Genomic DNA, 17,338 nt, shown 5'->3' on the forward strand with positions numbered 1-17,338 from the left:
TCCTGTAATAAAATAATATCCAAACAGTGATTTCAATATCTGTTGCTTGGAACAGTCAACCGAGTGCTCAAGCACACATCCCTAGTTTGTGCATGCGTGTTAAAATTCACGAGTATATGAATAAAAATGAATAAAATATTTACAGTTAATGAATAAAAGCTTGCCATGTTATCCTCTAATTAGCATACTGTAATATATTAGACCATGATTTTGTGAATGAGCTCAGACACAGCGCCTCAACATCCTTTTCTATATTCAAATGCATGAGAAAGTCTGTTTCCAGTGTAAAAAAATGGAAAACTGGCACTACTAATTTGACCCAAATACCGGCCTATATAATTATATTCAACCCATCCAATGGGAGTTTTTGAAGGCAGAGGATCTTTGACAGAATGTAGAAATGTAAAGGCTTACATCCTCAAAAACATCTGCAGGTAAAAGCCTGACTGCTCTAATAAAAGTAGTAACTTAGTAAAACCTCCCCTTCAAGGATCTCAAACCACATTCAGCCCTAAAGGACCTGATCTGCTCTCCTACCACAGAAATGTTCTGTTTAGATTACACTCAGGCCTGAAGTTTAATGCTCTCTCATTCCTCCGAAATGTGAAATTACTCAAGTGCACTGTATCATCAGAGGAATCTCACTGACCTGCTCTGACCTCGCCTCAATGATTTACTCTTTCGGGTGTTTTATGGACCATTTTGCAGCCCTATAGTAAAAAAAAACTATAAAAAAAAACAATGAGGTATTCAGACCATAGAAATTTACAAAGATTATGTTGTTATGATACGAACTGTTCTACTGGGATGTGTCTGTCCCAAACCCTAATCCCAAAATTTCAACTTGTAATAATAATACTTTCATTTTTCACATTTTTTTCATTTTTCCTTTTAAAAGTGAAGTCCCACGTTTTCATGTCACTAGTGCAACAGAGAGTTTTAGTCCATAGGCGGAGCCTTATTTTAGCCACGTCCCTGCATTTTAGAGCAGGAAGTGATGCTGCATCCCTGTCCCTCATGGCCACATGGTGAGCAGTTAGATCCCATTGTTTTAAAATAAATGTGTCCCAAAGTCTGAAAATCACTAAATCAGTGTGTAACATTAAGAACTGTCACTCCCGAAACACAGATTTTCTGCACTTATGAATCCTTTTTGCGGTTTGAGGAGAAACATTGTGATTTTTGTGTCTACAAAGCTGTGTTCATGTACTAGCTAGTGTTTCTGAGTTCTGCCCAAAATTAGGTAAATTGTCACTACCGAAACAGTCACTACTGAAACACCTGGTACAGTTTCAGCAGCGTTAAGACTGTTTAATCATTTGTTCGTTATAAGTCTCAAATATGTTTTCAACTCTGAACCATTTTGGTAGAACCATCCAAATATATCTCCCATTCGTTCTGCCCTTTATTGGCCTTCCTCCCTCTTTCACTTTCAGATGCTATGATTCGCTCTTTCTCACCACTCCTTCTCTTGCTCCTTCTCTCCCAGATCGCCCAACCACAGCTTCTCCTCCGACTGCTCCAGATACTCCTCAGCCCATCGTCCAGGGTCTGAGGAAGAGGGAGAGAGAGAGTTAAAAGAGTGGTTCCATCAATAATGCTAATATTGATAACAATGAATAAAAGCAAATAGCCACTAATTAGCATTATGAAAATGACATCATGCTAACTGGTGACTGGTGGCGTCTACTCAGTGTCAGAGACAAGCACGTGTGTTGGGCTGCACAGCTTAGATTTTCACTGACAAACAGAATATTGTTTCAGCACCTGCTGTTTGTGAACAATACGGCCAAAAGAGGTGCGAGTGGACATGTTGCAACTTACCCCATGAGTTAAGTGCAGGGTTACTTGTAATAAACTGAGGGGCTCGTTGTAACAGTTTAATAATTGAATAGTTACTTATTACTTATTAATGCTAACTTATTAACTTTATTAATGTTTACTCATTACCAGTATTAAATGCTAACTTACTCATTTTATTTAAAGCATAGGCTCATTAACTTTATTAATGCTACCAACAGACAGTCAGCAATTAGAGCCTCTCTTAATAAATCTGCCCCAATGTAGCTATTTTTACAGACAGCAGTATGTCATACAGTAAGATAAACCATATAAACACGTCTATTTTGTAGCTCCAGTACAAAACCAAACAATACCAAACATTTTAAGGTGTCTGAACCATTGACGGAAATATCTTGAACACCACAGGAAAGGCTAAATAATGAGGGAGACAGAGCAGGCGCAGTCTGGAAATCAGAAACTGGTCACACAGAGACTAACCTGTCACTTCATTGATGAATTCTCGGGTCCAGTCAGCATCTGCCGTATCGAGACCTGCCTGACCAGGAGAAGTTGCGGAGTCGACTCCGGAGAGGAATTCTGCTGCCCAGTCGCCGGACAACGCCAAGGCGGCTACATCTGGAGCTGAAACAGATTATTAACATGTTACGTCTCACAGGAAACAATATCACCAAGTCATATGCAAAGGTTTTGGTCAAATTCCATGTTTCGTTGATTTTTTAAGTGAAAATATGTGAGCACATCCTCTACAGAGAACACAGTTCTGCACATTTAATGCATATACTGTTTACTTACTGAATTGAACATAAAACATACTCAATTGTGCACTAATTGTGCAAAAAAATAAGTTTGTACTTATTTTCACTTAGAAAACACGTGTAATTTGACCAGCGGTGTTCAAACTCTTGCATACAACTGTTTGTTGCTGCTTACAAGTGAAGTATTATGAGTTAATGAACGATGGGAAACTGGGGTGCCACAGCACATTTATTATTAAATTATAATACTGTAATATAATATTACAAAACGAATTATTATAAATTCCCTTTATTGAATTATTCAGATGCACTTTTTAAAAATAGTTATTAAATTTAATGCAAGTAAGAAAATTAATTACATTTAAATCAATAAAATTAACACTCCAATATTCCAACATACAGATTGATGATACACTAAATGGACAAAAGTATTCGGACACCTACACATTGCTTTTATGAATCCCATTCTAAATCCATAAGCGTTAATATGGAGTTGGTCCCCCTTTGCAGCTAAAACAGCTTCCACTCTTCTGGGAAGCTTCTACAGGATGTTGGAGAGAGTCTGTGGGAATTTTTGCTCATTCATCCAGAAGAGCATTTGTGAGGTCAGACACTGATGCTGGACGAGAGGGTCTGGCTCGCAATCAAATCACGTTTCTCTATCTGTCAATCTGATGAACGAGTCTGGGTTTGGCGAATGCCAGGAGAACGTTACCTGCCTGACTGCACTGTGCCAGCTGTAGAGTTTGGTGGAGGAGGGATGATGATATGGGGCTGTTTTTCAGGGGTTGGTCTAGAACCCTTAGTTCCAGTGAAGGGAAACCTTAATGCTTCAGCACCAAGACATGTTGGACAATTCTATGCTTCCAACTTTGTGGGAACAATTTTAGGAAGAACCTTTCCTGTTCCAGCATGACTGAGCCCCAGTGCACAAAGCAGCTCCATAAATTCCTGGCTGGGTGAGTTTGGTGTGGAAGAACTTGACTGACCCTCACAGAGCCCCGACCTCAACCCAATCCCAACACCTTTGGGATGATCTAGAACAGAGAGTGTGATCCAGGCCCTCTCGTCCAGCATCAGTGTCTGACCTCACAAATGCTCTTCTTGATAAATGGGCAAAAATTCCCACAGACACTCCAACATCTTGTAGAAAACCTGCCAGAAGAGTGGAAGCTGTTAGAGCTGCAAAGGGGGACCAACTCCACATTAAAGCCTATGGATTTAGAATGGGATTCATAAAAGCTGTAGGTGTCCCAATACTTTTGTCCACATAGTGCACATAAACAATGTCAATAGAGAGATTAACATAATGTTGAAAGATCTGACAGTTTAAACAGATTAAAGTGATTCTGTATTCTGTATCTGTTTCTAATATCACCATAAACAGGGGAAGAATCTGATCCTGGGTCAGTTCATTACATAAATATTTTCCTTCCAGTCCTCCATGTGCTTGTTCTAAGATGACTCACACACTGGCGGCGTGTAAATTCCTAACAGTGACGGAAAGTTTCCTGAACATCCCGAACAGAAACTGCATTTGCAGGTCTGTCTCAGTGTTTAAGCATTTTAAACATACAGGAAAAACCTTAACAGGCCTTAACAAACCTTAACAGAACCCCCCAACATGAAATCACAGAAGGCCCCTCTACTTTTAGATCTGCATAAAACCAGTTTGCAAAACTTTAGGCTTGTAATATTCATTAGTTTCTGAGATGATAGGGGCTTTAAGTGGGCATGGCCTTCATTTTTCCCTTAAGTCATTGCTTTTTAACTACTGAGCCTAAATGCATAAAGGCTTATAACAGCAAACAAGCATCTCTGTATCTTATGATTTGATGGTAAAACAATTACAATAATAATCCCTGAAGATTTCACACCTCTAGCATCAACGGTTCACAGGAAATGACTTATCAAAGTTCGTCATCCTTTTCAGTAGCACTAATTTTAAGGCAAAAAAGACCACACCCACTTTTAAAGCCTCTATATCTAAACTATGAAGATTCTGGCTTAAACGTTGGCACCTTAACCACTGGGCACAATAACATTATTTTCTGAAAGTACTAAGCAAATCTGTTCGTTGGAAACCTTTTTATGGAAACTTTTGATATTGATACTGCTGAGATTTGAGTTAAAACATAATACAGCATGGTTTAAAGGGGAATTCCACCATTTTTTCTAAAATGTCTGCATAATTAAACAGTTAAGATACCAGTCATGCAGAGTGGTTTGGTGTGAAACACTCTATTCTAGAGAAACGTACAGAGTCAGAACTGTTCACAGTGGTGGTGACAGGAGCCAGACATCCACCTCTAAAAGCTCCCTCACAGAAAGTTACTACATGAAATGATTATGTATATGCTGTCTGATGTGACACATTGTTTTGAGAGTTTTTAGAAGATTCTGGCACAAAACATATTTTGAAAAGTCATTCATGGCGGAGAGGTACAGCAGGGTGTTGTGAGGCAAAATAGTCCCCAAACAAAACTCATTTTTCTGATTTTCCACTATTTTACCATCATCAACATTACATACAATAACTCACTGTAATGTTGATGTTGGTAAAATAGTGGAATTATGTATATAATGTCTGTAAAGACATCTGAGTCTCTACAACCAGCCATTTCACATTAAACCACTCTGAATCGACTTTTCAACGACTAAATTATGCAGAAATTTTGAAAAATTGGTTGAATTCCCCTTTAAAGCATGCATGGTAACTCAAGCTGAGAGCATCTCAGATTGTGTATGGGTGTGTTACCTCTTTGTGGAGCCTGTCTGTAGCTTTGCTGGTCGATCTGCTGCATCTCCTCCAGAAGCTGCCCCATGTCAAAGCTGTGAGGAGGCCGAGGAGGCGCCTGCAGGAACTCACTCACCAGCTGCAATTAAAAGTGCCGTCAGTGTGTTGCAGAAATACAGCAGATTCATTTCTGAGCTGCCACAGAAATCATAACGTTTTAGGTTTTCCCACAGTGGCTGCATGACACCATTTATTACTCATTTATCTCTTTTCAAGGGTTCTGTCACAGTGAACCTAGACCAGGGCTGCCCAAAGCGTGGCCTGTGGGACAAATTTTGCCCAGGACGTTGTCTGATAGGAAAGCCAGAAAGTCACCCAAACCCACCCGATACCCAAACGTACTTTACACTACGTATAATTTAGAACAAACATAATATATTATTGTATGCAAACCACTGGTCAAATGACACGGTTCATTTCTTCTCTAAGTGAAAATACACCAATCAGGCATAACGTTATGACCACCTCCTTGTTTCTACACTCATTGTCCATTTTATCAGCTCCACTTACTATATAGGTGCACTTTGTAGTTCTACAGTTACAGACTGTAGTCCATCTGTTTCTCTGATACTTTGTTAGCCCCCTTTTACCCTGTTGTTCAGTGGTCAGGACCCCCATGGACCCTCACAGAGCAGGTACTATTTGGGTGGTGGATCATTCTCAGCACTGCAGTAAGTGGTGGTGTATTGGTGTGTGTTGCTGCCCACAGGACGCTGTTGGCTGGATATTTTTGGTTGGTGGACTATTCTCAGTCCAGCAGTGACACTGAGGCGTTTAAAAAAGTCCACCAACCAAAAATATCCAGCCAGCAGCGTCCTGTGGGCAGCATCCTGTGACCACTGATGAAGGACTAGAGGATGACCAACACAGACTGTGCAGCAGCAGATGAGCTATCGTCTCTGACTCCACATCTACAAGGTGGACTGACAAGATAGGAGTGTCTAATAGAGTGGACAGTGAGTGGACACAGTGTTTAAAAGCTCCAGCAGCACTGCTGTGTCTGATCCACTCAGACCAGCACAACACACACTAACACACCACCACCACATCAGTGTTACTGCAGTGCTGAGAATGATCCACCGCCCAAATAGTACCTGCTCTGTGAGGGTCCATGGGGGTCCTGACCACTGAACAACAGGGTAAAAGGGGGCTAACAAAGTATGCAGAGAAACAGATGGACTACAGTCTGTAACTGTAGAACTACAAAGTGCACCTATATAGTAAGTGGAGCTGATAAAATGGACAATGAGCGTAGAAACAAGGAGGTGGTCATAACGTTATGCCTGATCGGAGTAAGTTAACTCACCCACTACAGAGAAAACACTTAAATATAAGATTTTTCTGCTAATTTTAGTTCACAATTTCTGTTTAGGCTGAGTTTAACGCATGTGTCAGGCTCCAGTCCTTGCGGGCCAAAACACCGCAGACTTCAGCACACTGTCTCATTAAACACACCCAATTCAGCTCATCAGCTGATTAGCAAGGCCTTCGTGAACTGATTTCGGAGCGTTAGATGAGGGTAAACGCTGATCTCCACAGCACTTCGGCCCAAAAGGTCCCCAGTTTGACAAGACTGGTTTAACTTATTGGAAAGATAAAGCATTAAATATTGAATGTGCTATAACTTTTGCACACAGGCCACATTTTCTGCTTTAATTTTTTTCTCCAATATGTTAAATTTAGCAATAAACAATAATTGTGCATTCAAATGTGCTGAAGTGTGTTAACTTATTTTCACTTACAAAATCAACGTAAACATGTCATTTGACCTGGGGTGCCAAAACTTTTGCATACAATGATATATCTTTTTTTTTCTTATTTTACTTTTAAAAATAAATTTATGACTTTTAATTACAAAATTACTTGCATAGTTATAAAATTAATTTTAAAAACACAGCATTTTCAAAAGTTTTGGCACCCCAGACGAGACTGCATCAGGTTTTCTTGAGTCGAACGATCATGTAATTTCCACATGACTAAAATATGTTACATTAACAAAATCATTGATAAAGACGAAAGTAAACAACTGACGCTTTTGAATTATGTAATTTCAACGCAGCACTTTCCACAGTGTATTTCACTGCAGGTCTTTACTAGCATCATTAAACATTTTAAAACACTGACCGTACATTTATTATAGACCTGGTCAACTGCAGATTCACAAACAACTGGTCAACAGAACAAACAGAATTGATTAAAAAAAAAGGAAATGATACCTCCTCCTCTGTGGCGATCTCGATTGGTGTGGGGGGGATCTGAGTGGAAAGAGACAGAAAGAGGCATTTAGATTCCAAACAATGACCATCTGTGACCAATACAGCTTTACTTTACTGCTACTATGCTGAAAATGAGTACAGCAAAAAGCAGCACACGCTGGTGGATGAACGACTATCCACAAAGCATTTCAGGAATCCCTCTGAGAGGTTTCCTGAACGCTTTTCTGGCCAGAAAGCACTCTGAGAAAGCAGTTAAAGGTCCACAATGACCTGTCAAGGATCACTGACCATGAGAATGCATAAAAAGGTACAAAGCACATTAATTAAAGGGCAGATATCATGGGAAATCACAATGTGAAAAAAAGGAGTTTGAAGTCGTATGTAAACATTCTTAACAGTGTCAGAGCGTACACAGTCCATATATATAAACCAAGCTGCAAAAACAGCCTGTGTTTTTAATTCACTGTTTGTGATGTCACAAGAAATAGTTCATTTACATATATCACTTTTCAGTCCATTCCGCCTACAGCCGTTCAGCTTCGTCCATTCGTTTTCAAACAAAACAAAAAACACGATAAACTTGAAGTTAATATTGTTGTGACAGCACTTCGTGCTGTTTATCAGAGCATCACTGCTCTCCGGTTTCAGTCTCCATTTCCCAAACGCTTTAGCCGAGCGCGCTAACGTTACTCCTCCTAATAAACAGACACACATTCAGCTCCGTCTCCTCATTATTCACCACCATCACTGTAATATTTCATCATCAACATTAACACACGAAGGTGATCAGAGGGGCGGTGGAGATCGAGTCTGCAGCGTCTGAGATCTTTAAAACGCAGAGTTAGAAAAGAAAATCATCTCACAGTGAAAGCAGCGTTTTACAGTAGGAATAAATGGAGCTCATTATGCTGGTAGTGAACTATGCTGCTGACACAGCTGCCTAAAAACCATAGAAACGGACCTTAAACAGAAGTGAGGACCCTGTTGGGGTTCATCCTAAAGTTAGGACAGGATTCAGGAGGTTTAGTCTAGTTAGGATGTCTGTGTGATGCTGTTTTCTTATCTGGAGTTCATGATGAGATTCTGAACTTAAGAACTGTTTTTCTGTAATAGCTACTGTCCTGAATTCAGTCCGTACTGAAGTTGTCATGTAATACAGCCTCTCGTGTAAAATCACAAATAAGTGTATTAATTTTTTTTTGTATTTACTAAAATATTCTGTTTTTTCTGCTCAAATAAATCGCTGCTGTCGGAAGAAAACCTTGTGCAAGTTTCACGAGGAATGGACCAAAACAAACGGCCCAAAATGACTTGGAAAAAGGTCTGGTTCCATTGACTTACATTAAAGTAAAGTAGGTTTCCTCCTTTTCCTGTACAGTTACCATTTTGAAGATATGATGTTTTCTTCCAACAACAGCAAAATGCTTAGTGCCCACATAAATACCTTTTTTTAAACCTAATTTCATCTGGTAACTAAAGGCACAGTACTGTATACATGTTTTAGGCTACATGTCAACACAATCAGTCTGCCTAGGAATACAAACATGTTTCCCAATACTGGAGCAGAATGCATTCGCTGTCAGTTAGCATTAGGTGGTGATAGTGGGAGCTTATTTATCCTTCATAATAAACAAATAACATCAACAAAACTTACGGTGGGCGTCGACCTGTGTCTCCAAGCTCCACCCTCTTGGGTCATGTGACCTGTCAGCTTCATGAGGGGATTGGCTCCCCCACATTCCGCCTCCACCAGCTCCCGCATCGCCATGACAACGCAGGGTCAGGACGGCTCCGACTAGCAGCAGGGAGTTTCTGGGGAAGAGAGAAGACACAAATACGGCCGTGCGAACAGGATTAGACTACAGTCCAACACAGGACACATGCTGTAGACTATTCCTTTAATAACTGTTCCGATACAATCCGAGTCAAATACAACTGACCGCTGGCTTGGCTCAAGGAAATCTGGGCCTTTAGAGCTACATGGGCAATAAGCCGCAGCATCATCAGCTTCATCAGTAGCCGTCCTTCTTGTTATCTCTGTCCCTCCGGTCTAATCTTCCCCTGGCATCCACACATGTCGCATAAGCTGATTAAGACTAAAACGATTAGCTACAGGGCACATTATAAAACGGATGGACACTCAAGTCTGCAGGTTCTCCCTTCAAAAGGGACGTCTGACAGACACCTATAACGGTGAGTGCTTCACAAGAGATGTGATTAAAGGGGAATTCCATCATTTTTTCCAAATTTCTCCATAATTAAAGGGTTATACTGTAAACAGAGTCATTCAGAGTGGTTTGGTGTGAAATTCTCCGTTTTGGAGAAACTTACAGAGTCAGAATTGTTCACAGTGGTGGTGATAGGAACCAGACGTCCACCTCTAACAGCTCCCTCACAGAAAACCTTTTTTTTTTTTCAGATTCAGCACTACTGTACCATCATCAACATTAAATGCACTTTACTGTCATTTTGGACAGTAGATATGAACCATTTCATCACATCATACCACTCTGAGTGACTCTGCACCTCAACAATTAATTTTTTCATGCAGACATTTTAAAATTTGGGTGGAATTCCCCTTTAAGACAAATCGTCCCCTTGGAATTATAAGGTTCTGTCTGCGTTCTGAGCCGTTTTGAGATAATGAGATCAAAGATTTTGGACTCAGAGCAAAACTGATACATGGAACTCGTCTCTTTCATATGTGAAAATAACAGACACCCTAAATTATTCTAAATGTAAAATATCAAAATCCTACTATATTTGTTAATGAGTTTTTTTTTTGGAACAGGTTAAAAGCAGACAGAACCTTGTAATCCTAAGAACTCACTTTCTGCTGGGAGTTATAAGGTTCTATCTGGCAAAACATGAAAAGCACTGATTCTGAAAAATAGAGCACCAAAAAAGGTTCTACTATTGTTACGATGTCAAGACGGCAACAATACACTCTTAAAAAGACGGATCTTCAAGGTTCAGGTTCTTTGGTAAAGGCAATGGTTCTACTTAGAACCATGAGTTTTATATAGAGCCATTCACATGCTTAAATGGTTCTGTGCATGGGGAAATGGATTTTTAGATTTATTGAGAATGTGTTGTATATGGTTCTATATAGAACCTTTCTGAAAATGGTTCTATATAGCCCCGACAAGGATTCTGCTACTGTTACAATGTCAAGACGGCAACAATACGCTCTTAAAAAAGACGGTTCTTCAAAGGTTCTTTGGTAAAGGAAATGGTTCTACTTCTACATAGAACCATTTACATGCTTAAATAGTTTGCATGGTGAAACGGTTCTTCAGACTGATAACGAATGTGTTGTATATGTTTCCACATAGAACCTTTTTGAAAATGGATCCGGGTTCTGCTATTGTTACAATGTCAAGCTTGTAGAACAATAGAAGAACCATCTTTAAAACATAAGGTTAGTGTTGTAACAGAGTCTCTACAGGTATCAGAGAGTTAAATTTAATGTTTTCCATGACAAATTTTATGGCATTTATTTTTATTATTTATCTATTTTTTTATAAAGTTTATTTCTTGTTTTAGGACAAATCATCTTATTCAAAAAAGCACCGAGTGACAGATTAAGTATAAAGGTCAGTGCTAAACATGTTGTTCAGTGCAGAGGTCAGTTTTAGGTAGGAACCTTTAGTTTAAGTGTCCTTTAGGTCAGACAGAAACAGCTACTGTAATAAACTGTCCCAGCAGGTCAGTGTAGCAGGTCAGTCTAAAGGCAGTATGAGGTTTTGTGTTGAACCAGAAATGTGACTCTAATGAGGCAAAATGTCTTATTTTGGGAGAAAGAAGAAAAAGAAAAGACGGATTAATAAATGAAATTAATATTTATGTTGTAATTAAGAGCCCCTCCATTCAAATGTTTACTATTTAATCACCTTTAAGGCTTAATATTAATAAAATTTAAGACAATTAGACTTTTTAAAGAGCTGTAAGAAGACAGGCGGAGTTTCAGCAACATGTTCTCATGTTTGATGATGTTTCATAAACTTTTCCTGCAGTCACTGAGCAGAGCGGCGACCTGACAAAGAGGCAGAACCTGATTGGTCCTCTTGTGTGTATTCGAAGTGCTGATTGGCTCGCAGACAGAACCTTATAGAACTAAGTTAGAGTTTGACTTTGGAGACTGAACCTGATTGTTTTCTAGATAAAGAGTCCAAAAATGCACACAACTTTAAAAACACCTCACATAAGGTTAAGAGGTTGTCACAGAATAAGAATCTGTGAAATGTGAAAAACTCAATTTTGACAGAAACGTCAGACAGAACCTTATAATTTCAAGGGGGCGACACGTCTCAGAGAGCAGCAACCGAAACCCTCCATGTGTCTGTCCAAGACTAATATTTCAGAATGATCCTCTTCTCATTCCAACCTCATCTGCTATGAGGATCCCATCTGCTGAATAAACCACTGACTGAACACAAGCGTCAGTCATTTCAGCCGAGCATGCAGCGAGATAAGGACAGCCCGTTTAGACTACAGTCAACACTACACACTCAAAAAAGATGGTTCTTCAAGGGTTCTTTAGTCAAGGCTGTGGTGATTTAGAACCATGAGTTCTATATAGAACCATTATCCATCAGTCTGAAGATTCATTTCAACCCTGCAAAGGACCATTTAAGTGTGTAAATGGTTCTATATAGAACTAACAGTTCTAAATCACAACTGCCTTGACTAAAGAACCTTTGAAGAACCATCTTTTTTGAGTGGTTCTATATAAACCATTTGCATGCTTAAATGGTTCTTTACATGGCAAAGTGAATATGGTTCTATATAGCACCAAAAAGGGTTCTGATATTGTTACGATGTCAAGATGGCAACAATACACTCCTAAAAAAGATGGTTCTTCAAAGGTTCTTTAGTCAAGGCAGTGGTGATTTAGAACCATGAGTTCTATATAGAACCATTTACACACTTAAATGGTTCTGTGCAGGGTTGAAATGAATCTTCAGACTGATGGAGAACGTGTTGTATATGGTTCTACATAGCACCAAAAAGGGTTCTGCTATTGTTATGATGTTAAGACGGCAACAATACACTCCTAAAAAAGATGGTTCTTCAAAGGTTCTTTAGTCAAGGCAGTGGTGATTTAGAACCATGAGTTGTACATAGAACCATTTACACACTTAACTGGTCCTTTGCAGGGTTGAAACGAATCTTCAGATTGATGGAGAATGTGTTGTATATGGTTCTATATAGAACCTTTCTGAAAATGGTTCTATATAGCACAAAAAAGGGTTCTGCTACTGTCGCAATGTCAAGATGGCAACAACACACTCTTAAAAAAGATGGTTCTTCTAAGATTCTTTAGTAAAGGCAATGGTTATACTTAGAACCATGAGTTCTATACAGAACCATTTGCACGCTTAAATTGTTCTTTATATGGCAAAATGAATCTTTAGATTGACGGAGAATGTGTTGTATATGGTTCTAAATAGCACCAAACAAGGTTCTGCTATTGTTATGATGTCAAGATGGCAACTCTACACACTCAAAAAAGATGCTTCTTCAAAGATTCTTTAGTCAATGCAGTGGTGATTTAGAACCATGAGTTCTATGTAGAATCATTTACACACTTAAATGGTTCTTTGCAGGGTTGAAATGAATCTTCAGACTGATGGAGAATGTGTTGTATATGGTTCTACATAGCACCAAAAAGGGTTCTGCTATTGTTATGATGTTAAGACGGCAACAATACACTCCTAAAAAAGATGGTTCCTCAGAGGTTCTTTAGTAAAGGCATTGGTTCTACTTCTATATAGAACCAATTACCTGCTTAAATAGTTTGCATGGTGAAACGGTTCTTCAGACTGATAACGAACGTGTCGTACATGTTCCTACACGAACCTTTTTTGAAAATGGATCAGGGTTTTGCTATTGTTACAATATCAAGCATGTAGAGCGACAGAAGAACCCTCTTTGGTGCTGTACAGAACCATTCTCAAAGATGTTCTATGTGGAACACATTCTCCATCAGTCTGAAGTACCTTTTCACCATGCAAAGAACCACTTAAGCATGTAAATGGTTCTACGACAGAACCATTGCTTTCCTAACGAATCCTTAAAGAACCATCCTTTTTAAGTGTGTAGTTAAGCCCCAGTCGAACTTCCCGTTCCACCTTAAACGGCGCAGCCGATTCATTCGGTCCTGCACAGGCGCCACAGTGTAACTGCAGCACTTTTTAAGGTGGAACGGAAAAATCGTGTAAGAAGCTAACTTGAGCTTCATTACAGATCCAATACAGCTGGTTACATGACAACTGACGTAAACATATCGGTCCTTAAATGTTCAGGTGGTTCTGTGTTGTCCAGCCTGTCTTATCACGGTTTAATGTACATGTCAGCACAACAACGTAGCAATGCAGGCTAATAATCCACAGCAGTGTGGAAACATATTAGGACACCCCGTTCAACACGAAGCCGAAATCAGCTTCCTAGTCGAGTTTTCCCGTTCCACCTTAAACAGTGCAGCAATAACATGTAACTGCTGCACCATTTAAGGTGGAACGGCCAAATTCGAACAAGGAGCTGGCGAATAGGAAGCCAACTTCGTTTAACTGGCTAGTAAGTAAGTAAACGTACAAAAATAGCAAAAATGCCGTTAGTCAGTGTTAGTATGGTTAAGATAAATGCAGCTATTTAGCTAAACGAGTTAACAAACTCACCTCTCGCCCTCAGTCCAGCCTATGTGGCCGCTGTAGTCAGTCACTTAACGCCGTTTTCACGGCCGTTGCTCGGTTAGCTTAGCAACCTGACCGAAAATATGACGCACCGTGTGAGCTACTGACAAAAACAGATAAGATTAAGAAGCGTCCGGCTGTCAGTGAGCCGAAGGACAGGCCCTGCGGTGGTCGGTTAGGTGTATAAATCTTTATTTATTTACCTGTTTCCCCTCTCAGAAGGCGCTGCGTGAATCCAACGCTACAGAAGTGACATTCACGAACGTGAGATACGAAGCGTCTGGCGCCAGATCGCCTTATGTGAAAAACGGTCGGTGCGTAGCTTACGTAAAATTCCTAAAATGACAGCAAAAAAGAAAACGAAGGCATCTCTAAAAATTGACCAAAGGTGTGTTACTGGATGAGGTGCTTTTACAATAAGATGGTTTCCACCAAATTAGGCACTTTTAAACCATTAATTGATGAATTTGAGACAGACATTTGTTCTTTAGTTGGAGTTTAAAATGCAACTTAGCATAAATGTCATGCGCTCAAGGACGGATACAAAGTCCACTGCTGTCAGTCCACGTTGGTTTAGTAAGAGAGCCGCAGTTACAGCGCTGTTAGTGCAGCACTAGTATTATTCATAAAGTAGGAGCTGTATGACTAATAATGCTTAAAGCTGCTGTTCACATGTGATTTTTTATGGAAATGAAGGTTTCTCAGAAAATTACATTTAGATATGCAAATGTACGGAGCCCCTGAAGTGGCATGGTGATCGTTTTTGAAATAAGGCGTGGCCACGAATTAATTGTTATATTGGGGCCTCAATATAGTAATTTGTGGCCTATATATATATATATATTATTTTGTGGCCCCAATATAGTAATTTGTGGCTTCAGTATAGTGCGTCAATTTTTTATATATTAATTTGTGGCCTCAACACAGTAATTTGCGGCTTCAGTATAGTAATTTCTGCCTTAATATAGTAATTTGTGGCCTTATTATGCTATCTTGTGGTCTCAGTATAATAATTTGAGGCTTTAATGTAGTGAGTCTTTTTTATATATTAATTTGTGGTCTCAATATAGTAATTTGCGGTTTCAGTATAGTATTTTGTGGCCTCAATATAGTAATTCGAGGCTTCAACATAGTGCCTATTTTTTTAAATTAATTTGTGGCCGCAATATAGTAAATTGTGGCCTCACTATAGTAAAATGTGGTCTCAATATAGTGATTTGTAGCTTCAATATAGTAAATTGTGGCCTCATTATAGTAAAATGTGGTCTCAATATAGTAATTTGTAGCTTCAATATAGTAAATTGTGGCCTTAATCTAGTAGTTTGTGGCCTCAATGTAGTAAATTATGGCCTCAGTATAATAACTTGTGGTCTCTATATATTAATGTGTGACGAAGATTAAGTGACCCTTATTAGTCCCACAGTGGGGAAATTCACCTCTGCATTTGACCCATCCGTGCAGTGAAACACACACACTAGGGGGCAGTGAGCACACTTGCCCAGAGCGGTGAGCAGCCCTATCCACAGCGCCCGGAGAGCAGCTGGGGATTAGGTGCCTTACTCAAGGGCACTTCAGTCACGTAATGTTAGCTCAGGGGATTGAACCGGCGACCTTCCGGTCACAAAGCTGGTTCCCTAACGTCCAGCCCATGACCACGCCTAGGGGCTCTGTACAAATGAGAAAATACATTACATTACATAATAAAATCCAGCCTTCAGACAATGTTAGAGTTGAAATGTATATTTCAGGATTTTACAGAAACAGAATCTCTGTAATACTGTGGCATTCGAGGACAAACGATTTTGCCCGCCCTAACCCCACCCCCTCAGAGATGAGAGGGTGAACAAAATATATTGTTTTACTATAGTTTATTAAACTTAATAAATTTGTTATTAAATTGTTTTTTAAAATTACTTCTTTATTTGTATGGTGTTTTGTCTTTTTGGTCCTCGGCCCACCCCAAACATTACACTTTGGGCCAAAATGTTTGGGCACCCCTGATTTAGCCTAAATCTAGTTATTAGTAATATAGTAGCCTCTTTCTGCATTTGTCCTAGTGGCTATTTCACCAGCAGAATGGAAATTGATATTTCTAATCAGTACAATCTAAAAAAAATATTTTCCCCATAACTGTTATCAGATGAACTAGGACATTAGTTGAGCTGCTAATGAGCAATGAGGGGTGAAAGGGAGAGAAAGGATCAAATGGTCAGCGCAATCACAGCTTTCTTCTTATAAACAGTCCAGGACGACTGACACAACATAAACATAGCATTTAAACACAGTAAAAACACTTTCACACTGTGAGTATCGACTTGCCTGCTCCATTCAAATCCAGTTCGCGTCCAGTTTTGTGACACATTTCGATCAAAATATAAACCTTCAACATTATTAAAGAAGAATAAATGCATAATTCAACTGAGGAGCCTCCAGAACAGGCAGAAACTGCACTGTGAAACTGCACTGTGAATCCTTCTGTAATGTCCCTCAATACAAAGGAAATAGACATATCCAGATAATCTAGTAAAATAATAATAATAATAATAATAATAATAGCTTTTCACTAGGCCTGGTTTGGGCGATATCTAAAAAAGTAACTTAGCATGACACTTACTGTCTATGCTTTCTTAACTTAAAATCTTTTTTTTTTAGCATTAACTGATTTAATGGGAATCTTTAAGAAGATCACATGCTAAATAATATATGTAACTCAATAGTAATGAACTTCTCTCATTTTGTAAGATATGACTGCAAACATGTACATTCGTGAGCTCCTGCTGGTGTGGGTTCATGATTGTTTCTTCGCTTTAAATGAGAAGCCACTAGAGTGCTAACAGCTCCACCTAGTGGAGAAACTTCAGACGGCTGAACGAGTGCGAGTGCACGCGATCTCATTAATGTAAAGTTTTTAATAAATGTTTCCTTTTCAAAGCAACACTTGGCTGTTTTTTTTTGGTGCTGTTGCATGTTTGTCAGCTGTAAATCCGATGTATATACACTATATATATAAGTATTCGCTCGTCTGCCTTCACACGCATATGAACTTGAGTGACATCCCATTCTTAATTCATA

The 17,338-nt window shown here is 39.3% G+C and overlaps 1 protein-coding gene across 7 annotated transcripts in view; it reads right to left on the reverse strand.

Moving 5' to 3' along the window:
• The window catches only part of pex5 (peroxisomal biogenesis factor 5), a 31,457-nt gene extending 16,883 nt beyond the window's left edge, over window positions 1–14,574 (reverse strand). For 2 of the 7 annotated variants that reach the window (XM_036595256.1, XM_036595264.1), the window contains exons 1-6: window positions 14,252–14,460; window positions 9,226–9,383; window positions 7,572–7,610; window positions 5,317–5,434; window positions 2,281–2,424; window positions 1,461–1,551 (exon numbers count right to left, since the gene is read on the reverse strand). In XM_036595256.1, the coding sequence (XP_036451149.1) occupies window positions 1,461–1,551; window positions 2,281–2,424; window positions 5,317–5,434; window positions 7,572–7,610; window positions 9,226–9,339 (506 nt within the window). In that variant the 5' untranslated portion in view covers window positions 9,340–9,383; window positions 14,252–14,460. The other 5 variants (XM_036595231.1, XM_036595215.1, XM_036595223.1 and 2 more) reach the window with 5 other exon arrangements.
• Window positions 14,575–17,338: the final 2,764 nt, after the last annotated feature.

The sequence above is a fragment of the Colossoma macropomum genome, unplaced genomic scaffold, assembly GCF_904425465.1.
Source record: "Colossoma macropomum unplaced genomic scaffold, Colossoma_macropomum, whole genome shotgun sequence".
In the NCBI taxonomy this organism is placed as follows: domain Eukaryota; kingdom Metazoa; phylum Chordata; class Actinopteri; order Characiformes; family Serrasalmidae; genus Colossoma; species Colossoma macropomum.